The sequence below is a fragment of the Poecilia reticulata genome, chromosome 22 (assembly GCF_904066995.2).
Source record: "Poecilia reticulata chromosome 22, P_reticulata-male-v2, whole genome shotgun sequence".
Lineage (NCBI taxonomy): Eukaryota > Metazoa > Chordata > Actinopteri > Cyprinodontiformes > Poeciliidae > Poecilia > Poecilia reticulata.
Genome location: NC_088851.1, coordinates 20805209 through 20820260, shown reverse-complemented (window position 1 = coordinate 20820260; position 15052 = coordinate 20805209). Strand labels below are relative to the sequence as shown.

General features: G+C 42.4%; 1 protein-coding gene across 1 annotated transcript in view; it reads right to left on the bottom strand.

The window, feature by feature from the left end:
• bcl11ba (BCL11 transcription factor B a) overlaps positions 1 to 13713 on the bottom strand; it is a 41264-nt gene extending 27551 nt beyond the window's left edge. The window contains exons 1-2 of the mRNA XM_008400139.3: positions 12531 to 13713; positions 6236 to 6715 (exon numbers count right to left, since the gene is read on the bottom strand). Of these exons, the coding sequence (XP_008398361.2) occupies positions 6236 to 6715; positions 12531 to 12585 (535 nt within the window). The 5' untranslated portion in view covers positions 12586 to 13713. The remainder of the gene's footprint in view (positions 1 to 6235; positions 6716 to 12530) is intronic.
• Positions 13714 to 15052: the final 1339 nt, after the last annotated feature.

Genomic DNA, 15052 nt, shown 5'->3' with positions numbered 1-15052 from the left:
CTTATATGTGCATGCGCCTTTCAGACCCTATAAAATGCATCACGACTGAACTATCTAAAGATACAAACACCCAGGCTGGGGTGAGAGAGGCAAACCAATACTTGCAGAGGGAGAGAGAGAGCGATACAAACCAGAGTAATTACCACTTCAAACAGGCCATCGCTCCATCCAAGAGGCCTCCCAGCTTTATTGAAACAACGCACACACTAAAAAAAAACAAGAGCAGTGGGGCTCCATAATGCCTCTAAAGTACAGACTGCTGTATCAAACACACACACACTCTAGGTTGAAGCTCTTTATGCAGTTTAATTTGGAAGATAAATAAGCATATGGTAAATATTTTCACGACCCGCCACCGAGCTCTGTCATTATTTATGAAAAACGTGTGTGAACGTTTGAAGCGCTTTCGTCATCGCCGCGTTTTAATATTGGAATTACAGCTGGTGGTGTAAGAATAAATGAAGTGCAACAAACAGAAGCGAGAAAGGCTGCGAACGCAGCACACGTACAACCCGTCAGATTGAAGAAAGGTGTCATCGTCTCGGAGTTTGTCAGAACTTCCCCACCTCTGCTGCTCTTCTGTGTGTGTGTGTGTGTGTGTGTGCGTGTGCGTGTGCGTGTGTGCGTAAGTGGACTTGGTTAAATGTCTGAATTAAAGCCTGGCTGACGGGGCTTTAAGAGCTGCACAGCATCGTGTCAGGTGCTGTTAAACACTCCTCGGTGAGAAGCACTCACACAGTGCGCAAGCCTTAAAGGAAAACCAACATGTTTCTTTATTTTAATCTGCTGTCACCGTGTGGCGCCTGCTAACCAGGCCGACGCTCACCTGAGACTGTGGAGGTGTTTGACCCGACTGTTGCCAGTAAACCTTCAGCAGATTGGCCACAATGCGTTTCTTCAAACTGCCTCCGATGATGTCTGGTTATCTGTGTTGTCAGCGCTGATAAGAAACAGTCATTGTCTGCTTTATCGTTTATTTTGACTAATTCAGAGGCTTCGCGAGCGACAAAACCTTGAGTCGGAGAAGGAATTGCTGCATGCTGTTAGCCAGTCAAATATTTCATACCTGGACTCTGACTACTTCCAGCCTGTTTTAGCAGCTTCGTGAACTTTTAAGCCGCTGCTATACATGAATTTCCCCTGCAATTTTGCATTTTTTGAGGTTTTCTACGTCTCCTTTTATTTATTTAACATATAAAATTGTATGGTAGCAACAGGTAAAAAAAATCATATTATAAAAGTAACATATTACATTATTCTTAGTGCTTACAGTATAGTTATTTGCGTTTACTGTCAGGGTTGCAGAACCCTCCTATTGGTGGTATATGTACTTAAAGGCCCGAAAATATAACCGTCTCTTCTTTGGTTTCCTTTTTGTCGTCATATTGATTTTCAAAATGTTACAGCTAACTTTAGAAGATTAAACTTGCCTCGCCTCATCCTGTTGATCTCCTCAACATCCGCACACCTTCATGACCAATCACATCAACCAGCAATATCTTCACAAAGTGTTGAGATAAAAGTTAGTGGATGCAGCAGTCATTATGGACCCACTACAACTGAAATACCCTACATTAAATCACAACAATCCATTTGATTTTTACCCATTTTTAATCTATTCAATGAAAAAATGCTATATTTATCAAAGGCATATTAATATTTATAAAACATAAAAACATAACTTTTTATACAAACTAATGATGTATCCTGTGAGCACTAGAATGTGTTATATATATTGCTTCTCATTATATCTTGCACACATGTTTATCTTTCAAATCTCATCGTTTCATTTTGTTTTGTAAACTTTAGCTTAACATCAGTAGATTTTCTTCCTCTGAATTTGATTTATCTTTGTTAAATAAATATAAATCTTCCCACAAAAAGATAGAAGGTACATCTTGCTCTGAGCGGCCCATTTTTATTTAACTAAGTTTTTAAAAAGGAATATAATTTTAAACATGCTTGACAATATGTAGAAGATAAGAAATGAACTAGAAGAACCTTCATATTGTGGAGAACTTATAATCTTGCACATATATTGTTTTTATTTTCAATGACATAAAATTATATGCTTTAAATTTAGAATTAAAAAAATACTACATGAGGGAAATTTGCCTGAGAAGTGAGATTACACCTTCTGAAACTTGTCAATTTTTCTTAAACTGTTTAAAAAATATTTTTCTATCAAATGTCTAATAAATCTATTCTTGCCTCACGGATCATAAATCATTCTGAGATGTAGTTCTTTTTTTAGAAGGTGAACCATAACTTATGCTAAAATTGGTCCCAGAAAGCCTCACACTGATAGAGAAGCATGTTTTTACAGCTCAGGAGGGGGAAACACGTCACGCTCCATATTTCTCTCTCATGTCTGACTTTAACATAACCGGTGAAAGACAAGGCATCAGTTACAGAGCAGGAGCACCTCTTCTAATTTAAAAGTTTGAAATAAAACAGAGGATTGCTTCTGCTGAATCAACCTGCAGGGTGCCAATTACACCGCCCTGATCAGTTTTCCCTCTGCTCCATCTCTGTCCTCACCTACAACACCAGGTAATAAAAGGTGTGAAGGGAAAAACTCCATCTAAGTCGGAAAGAAAACTTCTTTCCCAGCTTGTCGCTACCCTCCCCCCTCACCCCTCACCCCCAGTGGCTGTGTGTCGTGCGTTTTCTGCAAATTAAAGCCTGTGTTGATTAACAAAGCGCTCTGTCCTTTGCTTGTGTTAATAAGGTGCAGCTTGGACGTATGCATCATGTGGAAACTGTGAAATACTGAGGGTAATTTTGCAACATAAAATCTTATTGGAGCAATATAGTTTACAGCTGCCGCCGCAGTGCACGTCCAATTGAGCCACTAATGTTTTTGCTTTTAATATGAAAATTATTATTACGCTTTCTGTTATAAAGAAATATTGTGCAATTACGGTTTCCAGCATGTGGGGCTGATTCCACTGGAGAATTGCAGCTGAATATATTGCAAGCATTTGAAGCAAAGGGAAAATATATTTCCGCACATAAATATGAAAAACTAATGACATGAAGTCAATTAGCACCGAGCTAGAGAGCCGTTTTTTTCTTCTTTTTTTTTTCCTGTCGTGTCCACAGCAGTGAAACTCGGCCTTGCAGAGATGTTAGGGCCTGATGAAATAATAATGAAGTTCAGGTCCAAACACCATTTCCACCAGAGGTCAGACCGCAGACTGACATTTTCTCATGAGATCTATAAAACGGAGTCTGAGGTGTTACCTGCAGGTGGCTTTGAACAAGAGTTTGCAACTGTACCTACTTTTATTTATAACCATGCGGACAGAAAAGGTAGAGCAAACTGTACTGTAACAGAGGAAATATGTCAGTCTTAGCGGACAAACAGAAATGGGTCTACAATTAGTTTACTTATGCAAAAGTCCTTGTGGTAAAATTACTTCTTTCAGCAGTTTGCAAACATATTTTTGACATTTTCTTATACACACTTTCCCTGGTTGGTCTGGATTTTCTGTTTGCTAAAAAAAAAACCTGTTTGCAAATCTCGTGATGTCCTAAAATGTCTTTACAATGTTGAAAATTGTCAATGAAGCTTGCACTTATAAATTGAAGTCAGCTACTGACTTCAATTTAAATCTTGTTGCATTAGCATTTTGTTAGAGAATCTGAGGAACATAAAATAAAATGAAAATTGTAACACGAATCTGCAAAAGCACACTAAGCGAGGGCTAAAATCAGAACAGGAAACAGAAAAGTGTAGCAACATGTTTCATGTTGACCACTATGGCCTCAAACTACACAGAATATCTACTTTCGTTTGAGATTCACTAATCACTTAACTGCAGTTCGGAATCAAACACTATTTCCTTTTTTGTTATTTAATAAAAACCATAACACAACAACACCAATCATCATCTAGAAACACAACAACTAACAGCATGACTTTGGAGGACTTTTTTCAAACTTCACAAAAATCTGATTAAGGTTAGGAACAAATGCTTTCACCCAAAGCAACTGTCTCTATTAAATAATTAGTCCATCAAATTTTATTTGTATAGCAACTCTCAGCAACACGGCATTTCAAAGTGCTTTGCATAATAAAAAACACAAAAGTACAAAGTCAACTTAGAGAAAATGTTTTGTTGCTGGCATGCATACCAGCTAATCAGACACATTTGGAAACTTTTATATTTAAGTTATATACATTCTGAGTCCTGACCCTTGCTTAACCGCTGGTTTGTTGGTGATTTTTAGCTAAATCTGGATTTTGGTGAATTCCTGTGGATTTTCGACTTCCAAAGTTCTCTGGGAATATTCAGCCTTTCTCCTGTGGAGTAATTATATTGACTGGTTTGAGAGATAACTGGGAAAAAAATGGAAGAAACTTGCCTCTTTTTAATCCCCCTCTCTGCCTTCTCCTTCCACTGTGTTTTTTCCTCTTTCTTTCTTTTCCTAGCTTTGCTTATTTGAATTTTAATGAGCTTTTCACCTTTTTAAGCAGATGGCTTAGGCTGGATTTCTCCACGCGAGTCGGGGTGAGCCTCTCTGTCATGTTTTTGCACAGTTTGTTTCAACGAGCCGAGTCCTTGAGGGGGTTTAGAGCTCTGAGTGTGGAAGGCGTCTGTCCTCTCTCTGTTGTCCTCCCTCTCTAATGAAATGAACTTCTCTCTCTTTCTTTCTGCAGCAGCAACACGACGGGACTGATCCACAAAAACCGAAAACATGTGTGCTCAAAGATATGCAAACCCAAACACTCTCTTTGTAGCAGACAGACCTGAAAGTTGGAGGTCAGAATCTGGAAATGCTGTTTTCCAGATCAGTTTAAACCCTCAAGGATCTCATGATTAAGGTGAAGGTGTCCCGGCATGTCTTCCACTCATTTTGCATTCTAATTTGCTCCGATAAATCATTAGCTTGCGATAATATTATGTTTGCAATTTGGATCAAAATTCAATCAGTTTCTGGTTATCATCTCATTTTGCACAAACTGACATTTTCAGCTGCTTCTGAGTGCAGATACACCTCTTTTCCAAATGCTAAGTATATTGGAGTTTCTGCAAACAAATTCTGTTGCATCCAGTTAGAGTTGAAAATCAGAGCTGACTCAAAACAGTTGCATGCTCTCCACATAATCTTCTGGCCAAAAGCAGCTGTGCTCCTCCCCCCCGCCCCCCCCAGTGCTCTGTAACTATAATGTGAGATGCAATTTCAAAATTTACCTGCAAATAAAAATCAGAAAATTGCAGTGCATGCCACACACATTATTCTAACTGAATGCCAGAAACAATTTCTCATCTGAGCAGAGCACCTGCTTCCACACGTCTGCTGTGTCCCATACCTGTCAGCAAGTCGCTGACAGAAATTATTTTGGTTTTCTATCAACAATTCAGCAGTTTTACCACTCTGCTACTGACGCAATATTGGTGTAAAATATGACTAATAGTTACGATGTTAACAGAATATCCCTCCTGAGCTCCGGATCGCTTCAGCTCCTCCAGAGAAACAATGGGTGGGTCTTTTTGGCTGCTTCCTTGAAAATTGCGTTCATTGCCAGGCCTCTCTGATTAGGTGGGAAACCACGTTTTTATAGATCTACTGCTACTTTTTCCATTTTCTACTGATGAACTACAAAAAGATCTGTGAGAAGTTCCGATTATTTACCAATAAACTTCCAAGGCATTCCCAGAAAAGCTGGATTTATATGGAGATTGAAGTAAATTAACTAATAAGGTGGTTTTTGAAAGCATTTTGGTTTCAAAAGAAGTTAAATGGGTTGGAAATAAATGCATGATTTGTTTGCAAAAAATAAAAAAGGTATAAAAATCAATGTATTCTAATACTCCTGGACGTTAGGTTTGTTCTATCAATTAAAATCGTGACTAAATACATAGAAATCAGTGGTTTTCAGGTGAAGAAATTTGAAGAAAAATTCAGTACTGTTCAATATTATACTGCTCATTTAGAGAGTTGGATTTAATCAAAAATAAAAACTGAGCCTAAGCAGACCTATCGGACTCTGTCTCCAACTCTGAACGTTAGGAAAAGTCCCAGTTTAGAATAGTGGGAAAGTTATGCAACGTTGAGAAAATACACTTGCAAACTAGAATGATTTCGAACAAATTCTACAAATTTTGCTTAAATGAATTTGGTTTTTCAGATTTTACATGTATAAAGGTGATTTTTTTTTTTGGATGTGCGTGTCGGGGAAAATGTGAGCTTCCTGAAAGTGATAGTGTGCCTCTGTCCTGCCTACCTGCTAGAGTGCTCTCCTGCTTCGGGCAAATTCCTTTGGTGGGCGTCTTCTCCCCTCTCTCCACTCCTTCTCCTCGTCTTCTCCCTCCCACCGCCTCCTCCTCCTCTGGTGTCACCTGGATGCCGATCTCCACCGGCTCCACCACCTTCCTCAGCTCCCCCCGCTGGGCGTAGTGATGAAGGCTTTGCAGACCCCCTCCTCCTCCTCCAGCTCCTCCTCCTCGGTCATTCAACTTGTCGTAGCAACCGTTGGGCAGCAGCGGTGTTTGGCACTGCTTCTTCTTGTGCTCGATGAAGAGGAGGATGTCGCCCAGCGGGAAGGTGAGTTGGCACTGACCACAGGTCAGCAGGTCGTGATCGACGTGGAGGCCGGGCGGCAGCGTGTGGGCCAAGCTGGGCTCCAGAGCGTGGCCAGGAAGGCCGAGCGGGTGGGGGGGCGACGGGTCGGAGAGCAGAGCGCCATCTGGATGCTCAACTTCCGCTACAGTTAAGAGAAGAAAACAGGCGACACGAGTCAACGTCAGTCTGGATTAACATCAGCAGGAGCTGTGAAAATTAGTTTAACTTATTTTTTTATTTTCCACAGACACACATCTTTGAATCTTCTCCAAGAACAGAGACAGAAAGAAGAGAGAAATGGACAACAGCAGGAAGAAGCAGACGAATTGCACAGATCCAAACAGTGGAGGTTGTGACTGACCCTGAATCGTGACCTTTGCTCTCTACTCTGCGAACTCTGATGCACTCAGCAGGATTTTATCATAAACTCAGAAAGGCTTCAGACGCAGCAGCTGGCTGTGAAATCTGATGGTAAGGAAGCCAGAGAAACATTTTCCAATCCAAAAACAAAATCAATTCAAGTAGGCTTCCACTTCCACTTATTTGATCACAAAGGGTTGATATAAGCCGAACACACTTTTATCTCAAATTCAGCACTCGGTTTACTCTGTAAATTCATTGTTGGTATATGATAAACAGGAGCCTCAGGGGCACTGTAAAAATCTGTGTTTGATTCTTCATCATGCCTGTAAGATTCATCTAGTTTCTCTAAGTAAAACTTAGATGAGGACATAAACAACCTTCTAAAGGAGAAAAACTTCATTTTTCTAACGGTATCATGTCTGTAATTCTTGATTCTCCAGTTCATGCACTTGGTGTCCACCCAGACTATAAATGTTATTCCCGGTCTTCCTCATCATCACCTCTGTTTCTAACGGATATAGCTGCAGAAGTCCAACTCGATAGACCTGCTGCTTTTTAACACAGAGCTGATCAACTTTCAATTAGAGATGTATTCTAGATTTGATCCTCAGAATGTCAGCAGACAGACTGAAGACAGATGCAGGCATTGCTTATCTGTTTTCTACGGCTGCAGGAAGTGTGTGAGAGTGCGTGCGCGTGTGTGTGTGTGAGCAGGTGTACAGCATCAGAGCTCCGTCAGCCCACAACCCTGCTTCTTCTGCATCATAACATGTTTGTCTGCAACACACACACACATACTCACACACACACATGCATGCATTATTGTGTTTGTGGCCTGCAGGCTGCAGCCATCTGTCCTCTGAAATGATCAGCCATGTACAGTACGGAGTGTGTTTCCTAATAAACATCAGAGAGAATAAAGCCAGTTAGCTGACCTGGAACAAACCCAATACGCGCACACACACACACACACACACACACACACACACACACACACACACACACACACACACACACCGCAGACTCGATTTCATCTGACATGTCAGTTATTGTAGTAATGCGATAAACACCGACAGATGTGAAATAGGCAGCTGGCTTCCTGTGGGTTGATCAACTGGAACAGAACGATTCTCTTAAAACCACAAAAAAATGATCAAATTTACTCAGGTGTTTGTTAGTCGTCCTGATAAATCGCTGTGTAACGTTACATTCAGCCCGTTTGAGGAGACGCTTCGCATGAAAACAAAACCGTAGGTTTGGTTTTGACTATTTTCTCTTCTTTCTCGTACGGCGGCATGGTCGACAGTTTGCATGCAAATGATGGCGTGGAGGAGGAAGCGACACTGTAGCCTGATTTACCTAATAAGGTTTTTGTGAGGCAGCTGAGAGCGCTAATAGGATGAAGGAGGTGGGGGGGGGGGAATAGAAATGGGCAGAATTTTTTTTTAAATCAGTAGAGATGCGGAGCTATGATGAAATGCAGAGTTAAAAATACTCTGTTTTCACATTTGGCCCAAGTCGCCTACCGTACCTGCGGTTTGGCTTCATTTGGTGGCCATCTACTATTGCAGCTCAAGATACCAGCAAATGAACATCAAATGTTTCCTTTTATTCTGAGCGACTTAAGCTGACCAAAAAAATAAATAAAAAATGCCAGTGCGTGTTTTTTTTGTGTGCAGCGAGCTCTGAAATCAAGATGAAAATGTTAGTAAGGCTACACACCATCACACACAAACACACACTTTCACGCAGGATGGTATTGAGATATCAAAATTTGATTTAAGTTCATTTCCTCTAAGCTCATTTCGCTGCCGCATGCGGCTGCAGCTGGATGCAGAAGCTCTGCAGACACAAAGTTGTTCTTACTGTGCATCAACTATTTTTACTTTGCAACTTGTTTTGACAGAGCAACTGGAGGTGACTGACTGTGTTTGTGCAGAGTGTACGATGTGTTTTTCGGTTTGCAGGTGTTTCAGGATCAAACCATCACCTTCTCGCTCTTCTGCCGTTTCCTGTCTGCTGTCAACCATCAAAACCAGAGCAAGAAATACATGAAAAAGTACTCGTATTGAGCAGCAAACGATTCCAGGCCAAGCAGGGGAATCGGATGATATTTGTTCTCAGATTCTGTGGACAAATCCTCCCCGTTTTGAATGAAACTAATTTTAATCCACAAAATGTGACTTTTTTTTATTTTTACTTTGTTCTGTTTGCTAAATCAATGAAGCATGTTGTTTTAGCTATGCAAAACTCTGTAACATTTAGTGTCGTTTTGATTTTGATAAACAGACTCGAGTGAAAAGAAAGATCCAGTAGTTTTAAAACAGCATTACGTTTGCGTTACGACACCATGAACGACTTTGTATTTACGACAGGAAATATTTTTACAAATCAAAGAGTGTTGACTTTGTAAGCATGAAGAAAGCCGTATTTTTTTTCAGACAGCTGACTGGCAGTTCACAGCCACAGGTTTGGAGCGCTGAGCTTTAGGAATGTTATAGTGGAAAATTTTAAACGTGGTTTTTTTTTTTATATACTTTTTAATACCATTAGCCAGCCCATGCCTACTACAAAACATTTGGTTCATCATAAAATTACCCCAAATTAATCACTCCCACCTTGAAAAAAAATGTGTGGAGATGAAAGATATATTATATATAACTAATATATTTAGTTATAAACTAAAGAAAAAGTCCAGAAAATATGCTTAAATCCTTGTACTAAACCCACAGTGAGTGAGTCCCAGTGAAGTTTTCACTGTAAATAAGGCCCAGAAGTACACAGTGTGCAGTTGCTGACAGTTAAAGAGGTGAATGTGGTCTTCCAAGCACTGATGTCATCTGATTAAACACACACTCGCGCACACACACACACACTGCTGCAGCGCTCCCAGCCTGATAGCTCCCCCTAGCTTAAGCAGAGTGAACACCAACAGGAGGAGGCGCTGAAGTGCAAGCAGACAACAGTAAAACCTCAGCTGAGCACGCTAGTACTCTGGTATGCAGGAGTGTGTGTAAAGCGTGTGTGCAGCCATGAGTTCAGACATGCTCTTGCGCATTCGTGGACTTCCATGCAGGATTTAAATGCTACAAAAGCAATAGGAAATTGCACCGGTTTACAAAAATTAAGAGGGGGGCGGGGGGCAAATATCCCTTTCTGGTTTGAGTAAATCAGCACGCACATCTCACGCGTTCAGCTGCTGTTTTAGTGACCCTAAACTGAACCGGTGCGTTTATCAGAATCCGCTGAGCAGGAGAGCATTTTCATTTGTGGCATTTTAAAGGCTCCTCTCCGCCTCTAACAAAGACTTCAGCCCCAGCGGGGTGCACGGCTATTTGACAAGCCGAAGGGAAACATGCATCTCAAGTGGGCGACTGCAATTTACAAGGAGCACGTGCGCGCGCGCGTGCGTAATGAAAGCTCTCGTCCTGTTTGCGCTTCTTCACACTCCATCAGCCTCCTTGGAGGAGAGCCGGGCTTTCTCTTTCGTTCCTTCTTTTTTTTTTTTTTAATTCACCGTGCATCAAATCAGACAAAACCCGAAACTGTCTTGATTCTTATTGTCTCTGAGGGACAAACTCTGCACATGATCAGGAGATTTCTCACTCTGGTTTGGTTTCTTTTGTTGTTGTTTTTCCTTCTTCCTCTTTTAAGTGCTTGATGTGAAAAAATGTGCAGAGCTGGATTTTACTGGAGACGATAAACATGCAGATTATTCCTCAGATTCATTCACCAGTTGGTTCCAGGACCAATTCATTACTGAATCTAAAAAGAAAAGGCTGTCACACTTTAAGATGGAAAAAGTCTCCATAAACAGAGCATCCACTAAGAACGAAATAAAACATCTGAGCGCTTCGTGGCCAAACTTCGTTTAAAAAGTTTAGCTTCACCATCTCCACACATTCTCTCTTAATGCAGAATTCAGATTTTAAAATACAATTCTTTTGGAGTGTTTTGCAACAAAAAAAAATTGAATAAAAACCTGCGCATTCAAACCTACATCTGATGGATTTTAGCGCATGGCAGCTCAAGAGGAATTATGTAGATTTTGGGGGAGGTGTGTATATTTACATGTCTTACTTCTCACATAAATATGTGCATCTGTGTGTGCACATGCGAGTTGTCAAGCAGAGTAAATCCAGGACCTTCGCTTGCACATAAATTACAGAACGTGGTAAAGTACAGGAGCCTGAACGCGGATAATTCAGACGCGTCCGACCGACCTGCACACAGAACAACAGGAAGTTCGCTTATTAACCTGTAATCGTTCGTTCCGCCTGACTTCCCACATCCCCATTTTCAGCTTTCTGATAAACTTACAGAGCGCACCAAGTGACGCTCCGCAGGCCTCCCGGGGAGCTGCTGCGCAAAGTTGCGGCACTTTTCTTTAAAAAGAGAGAGAGAGAGAGAGAATAGTTTAAGATCAAGAATTCGCTAAAATTCCTTTTTTTTTTCCCCCCCCGTGCATGCAGGTCGGCCTTACAGCAAAGCGGAATTTGTGCACAGCCAGGCTGTGGAATTAAAAGCACACCCAATGCAAAAAAAAAAAAGTTTGTTAAAACATTTAAGGTAATTCAGTGCGTGTTGTCTCCCTGCTGCCAGGACAAACCAGCCCGAAAAAAATGATCCGAGGCCAAAAACAAAATAAATATCTTCATGCTCAGATGTCTGAGAGCAAAGCTTCACAGATGAAAACTGTTTGAAGTCCAAGGATTAATAAGAGGGATTCAAATGTCACACAAGATTAAATGTCAAAGATGTTTGTCTTTTCTTTTGAAGAAAAACTAAATTAATCAAATTTAATAGATCATTTCTCATATAGAAGATAACTTTTGACCTGCAGATTGTGTTTGTCACTTATTAGGGGAGCACATTTTAGCTTGGTGTCAAATAATCCAAACGTTGTGAACAGTTTACACATGGTGGGAAATGAGCTTTATAACGGTCTGAACGGGACAAAGTGGTGGGAAAAATCTAATATTTACGTAGCGGCGTCTGTTTAATTGAAGCCATTTTTCTTAACCAGGTTTTTTGAAAAGTTATATTGGTCAATTATTTTTTTAAAAATAAAATAAAAACAAACATTGAGTCTTTGAAATGAAACATGAATAAACTGTACAAAAGTGTGTTTTTTTGTGTAGAATAACAAGTCAGGAATCTGGCAGATTAAACTGCCTCTTTTTTAAATCTAAAATATCCATTTGTCTGCTGAATAAATCGCAGCTTCGCAGTCAGCCAGGAGCGCAGCACCGACCTCGTCTCCGGACGGACCTCCGGCTCCTCCGTGCGCGGCTCATTCAGCTCCACTGACTGATCAGTTCATGGCTCCACTGACAGACAGCGTGTTATTTTTGCACGGAGCAGATCAGATAAGCGCTTTAAAGAAGTTGACTAATTCCTACCAATTAATTATGAAAAATGGGAGAACAATCCCTCAGGGGACACTTCACAAAACTTTCCGTGAAAAAAAAATCTGAAAATGTAGATTTTTTTTTTCCTTCTATGCACTCAGAAAAGACAAGAAAGAAAAAAAAAAAGAAGCAAAAACAACATCGGAATGTGAGCGTGAGAAAAAGTGATGCAGGGAAACTTACGCGTGATTTCTCTCTGGGACAGGTGCTGCGGGTTCCCCTGCTTTCGTCGGGACATCGCCCTGGCATTTACACTGGCATCGCCCGGAGAGCTGCGCAGGAAAGGTCGGCTCTCCTCCTCCTTCTCCCTCTTCTCCTCCTGCGGCTGCTGCTCCTGCACGCGGCCAAACTGGCCCCAAAATTCACTGGTCACCCCCAGCTGACCGCTTCGCACCGGCCCCAGGTGCGGCCCGCGGACTGGCCCCTGCGCGGCGGATCTGTCCTCGGTGGGCAGCGGCTGCTGCTGCGCTCTGCGGTCACCGGCCGTGGCGCAGCGCTGGGCGCCGGGGCGCTCGCTCGGAGCTCGGTGCCAAAGTGTTTGCGCGCCTCCCTTCTCGGAGCGCGGAGGGAGGGGGGGACAGCCGGGCTCGTTCCTCCGTCGCTTTCACACCATCCCCTCAAAGGAGCGCGGAGGAAAAAAAAAAAAAAGAAAAAAAAAGAGCGGAGCGGAGAGGCGGCGGGGTCACCTCCTGATGGTCTGTCCGTCTCTGTGTCCACTCTCCGGACACTGGACACTGTCCGGTCCTGTGTGCAGGAGTGACGCGGGTGGCTGGACTTCAGTTGACGCGTGTAAAACAGGAATCCAGATTTCTTCTCGCCAAGTGGTGGGCACCTCCAGCGCTGCACTCAGCGCCGGCCTCTCAGACTTTAACTCTTGCAGTCAGAGCCCGGCACTGGTCCGAGGACGGTCTGTCACCCTCTTTTTCTCTTTTGTGCTCGCGGAGGAGTCTCGCATCCCCCCGGCGCGCGCGCGTGGCTCTGCGTGGCTCTGTGCGGCTCTCTGGCTTCTACGGTGGGAGAAAACTCAAGTTCAAGTGCGGACGTGACGTTCAGTCTGCGGTGAGAAGGGAGAGTGGAGACTGAAGAGCACTGGGGGCGACTAGTGGTAGCTTTCACACACACTCTCACACACTCACACTCACACTCGGGCATGTGTCGCGCACGGCAGCAGTGGCCACAGTCGCTCAAGTCATCTCCGCGCCGCGGAAGCGTCGCTGCGTAAGCGGGATTGGTGTTTTCTGTTGGGAGAAGTGACCCGAAGCGCGTGCACACCTGCTCGGACACTGTGCACGAGCACTTCGTTGGCACTGCGTTTTGCAGGGCAGTCTTTTTTTTTCTTTTCTTTTTCTTCTTTTTTTTTGTAATTATCCACCGTTTTAATTCTCCGTAAAGCTTTAAATGCAACTGATTGTTAGATGTATTCGGACTTTACAAAAATGACCCTTTTTTGTGTTGCACGTGCACAGAGGTAAAACAAATTCACCCTAGAAGCGAGTAGAGCATTTTACTAAAATTAAAGCTGACCCTTAATTCATTTATCAATTATATAATTGATACATTTGGGATGAAGACGCCATGTCTTGCTCTTCAGTTGTGGCCCTTGCTACACGCACACAGACACTGATCACACGCAACTATTGATCTCGCTCGGATTCGAATAATATAAGGGGGGAAGAAAAAAAACCTAATTGAATTCTTGTTTATTCGATTGTAAGGATAAGATATGATCGTCGGAGAGTTAAAAAAATAATAATTTAGGTGGAGATGTGCGTTAACGTGGCAGCTTTGTGACCTCATAGTGTCAAATCAGCTTCGGGGAGAAATGAACATCTAGGTGTGAATTTAAGACTGAGACCCTGTTATTCACACGTTAAACTGGATTAATTTAATTTTACTTTTTTTTTTTCTTTAAATGGGTTTTGGATAGCACTGAGGGCTTTAAAGGCGGCTGGAAACTGCATTTCCGCGCTCCTTCCTGGCACCACCTTCACTCTGGCTCCCATCCTCACACACCTCCCTCCAGGGGAGACGCCAAAGCAAGAGCAACATTTAGGATGTTTTTTTGTTGTTGTTGTTGGATTTTTTTTTCCATTTGATGGGAACGCGCCAGTGTCAGAGGGAGCGGATTTTTATTTGATTTTTAAGCCGTGGTCGCTCAAACTGACCAGAGAAATGAAATCGCTCCTCTCACTTTTTTTTTTTTAAGCTTCCTCTCTGCAGAGCGTGGAGGCTGCAGCAGGCCCGAGGTTTCTTCTCATCCATCACAGCCTCCAACCCAGACAAACCTGCGGTTGTCGTCCTGATTCCTACAGATTTCCGTACTTAGTTGAGGAGATGGCAGGTGTATCCTGCAGATCAGCCATTTTAACGCGTGGAGGAATCCCTGCAGCCCTCTGTCTCCGCATCATCAGGCCACAGAGAGGACTTAAAACATTCAACTTCTTTTAGCAATTAAAATGAATTAATAAACCTGTCTTCTCTGCGATTTAAAAAAATAAAAAAGCAAACAAAAACAAATTGCAATCAACTTTTTCGAGCAGAGAATGAGGCTTTCTTCACTGCGGCCAGCATCAGCATCAGCATCATGGGCTTCTTGTCCTTGCAACCTGATTGGCTCATTAGTCAGATGGGCGACAGGTGCATCATTCCGCTTCCTTACTGGACGTTTTTCCAGAGGTGATTTCTCACTTAAAGGCCATCAGTGT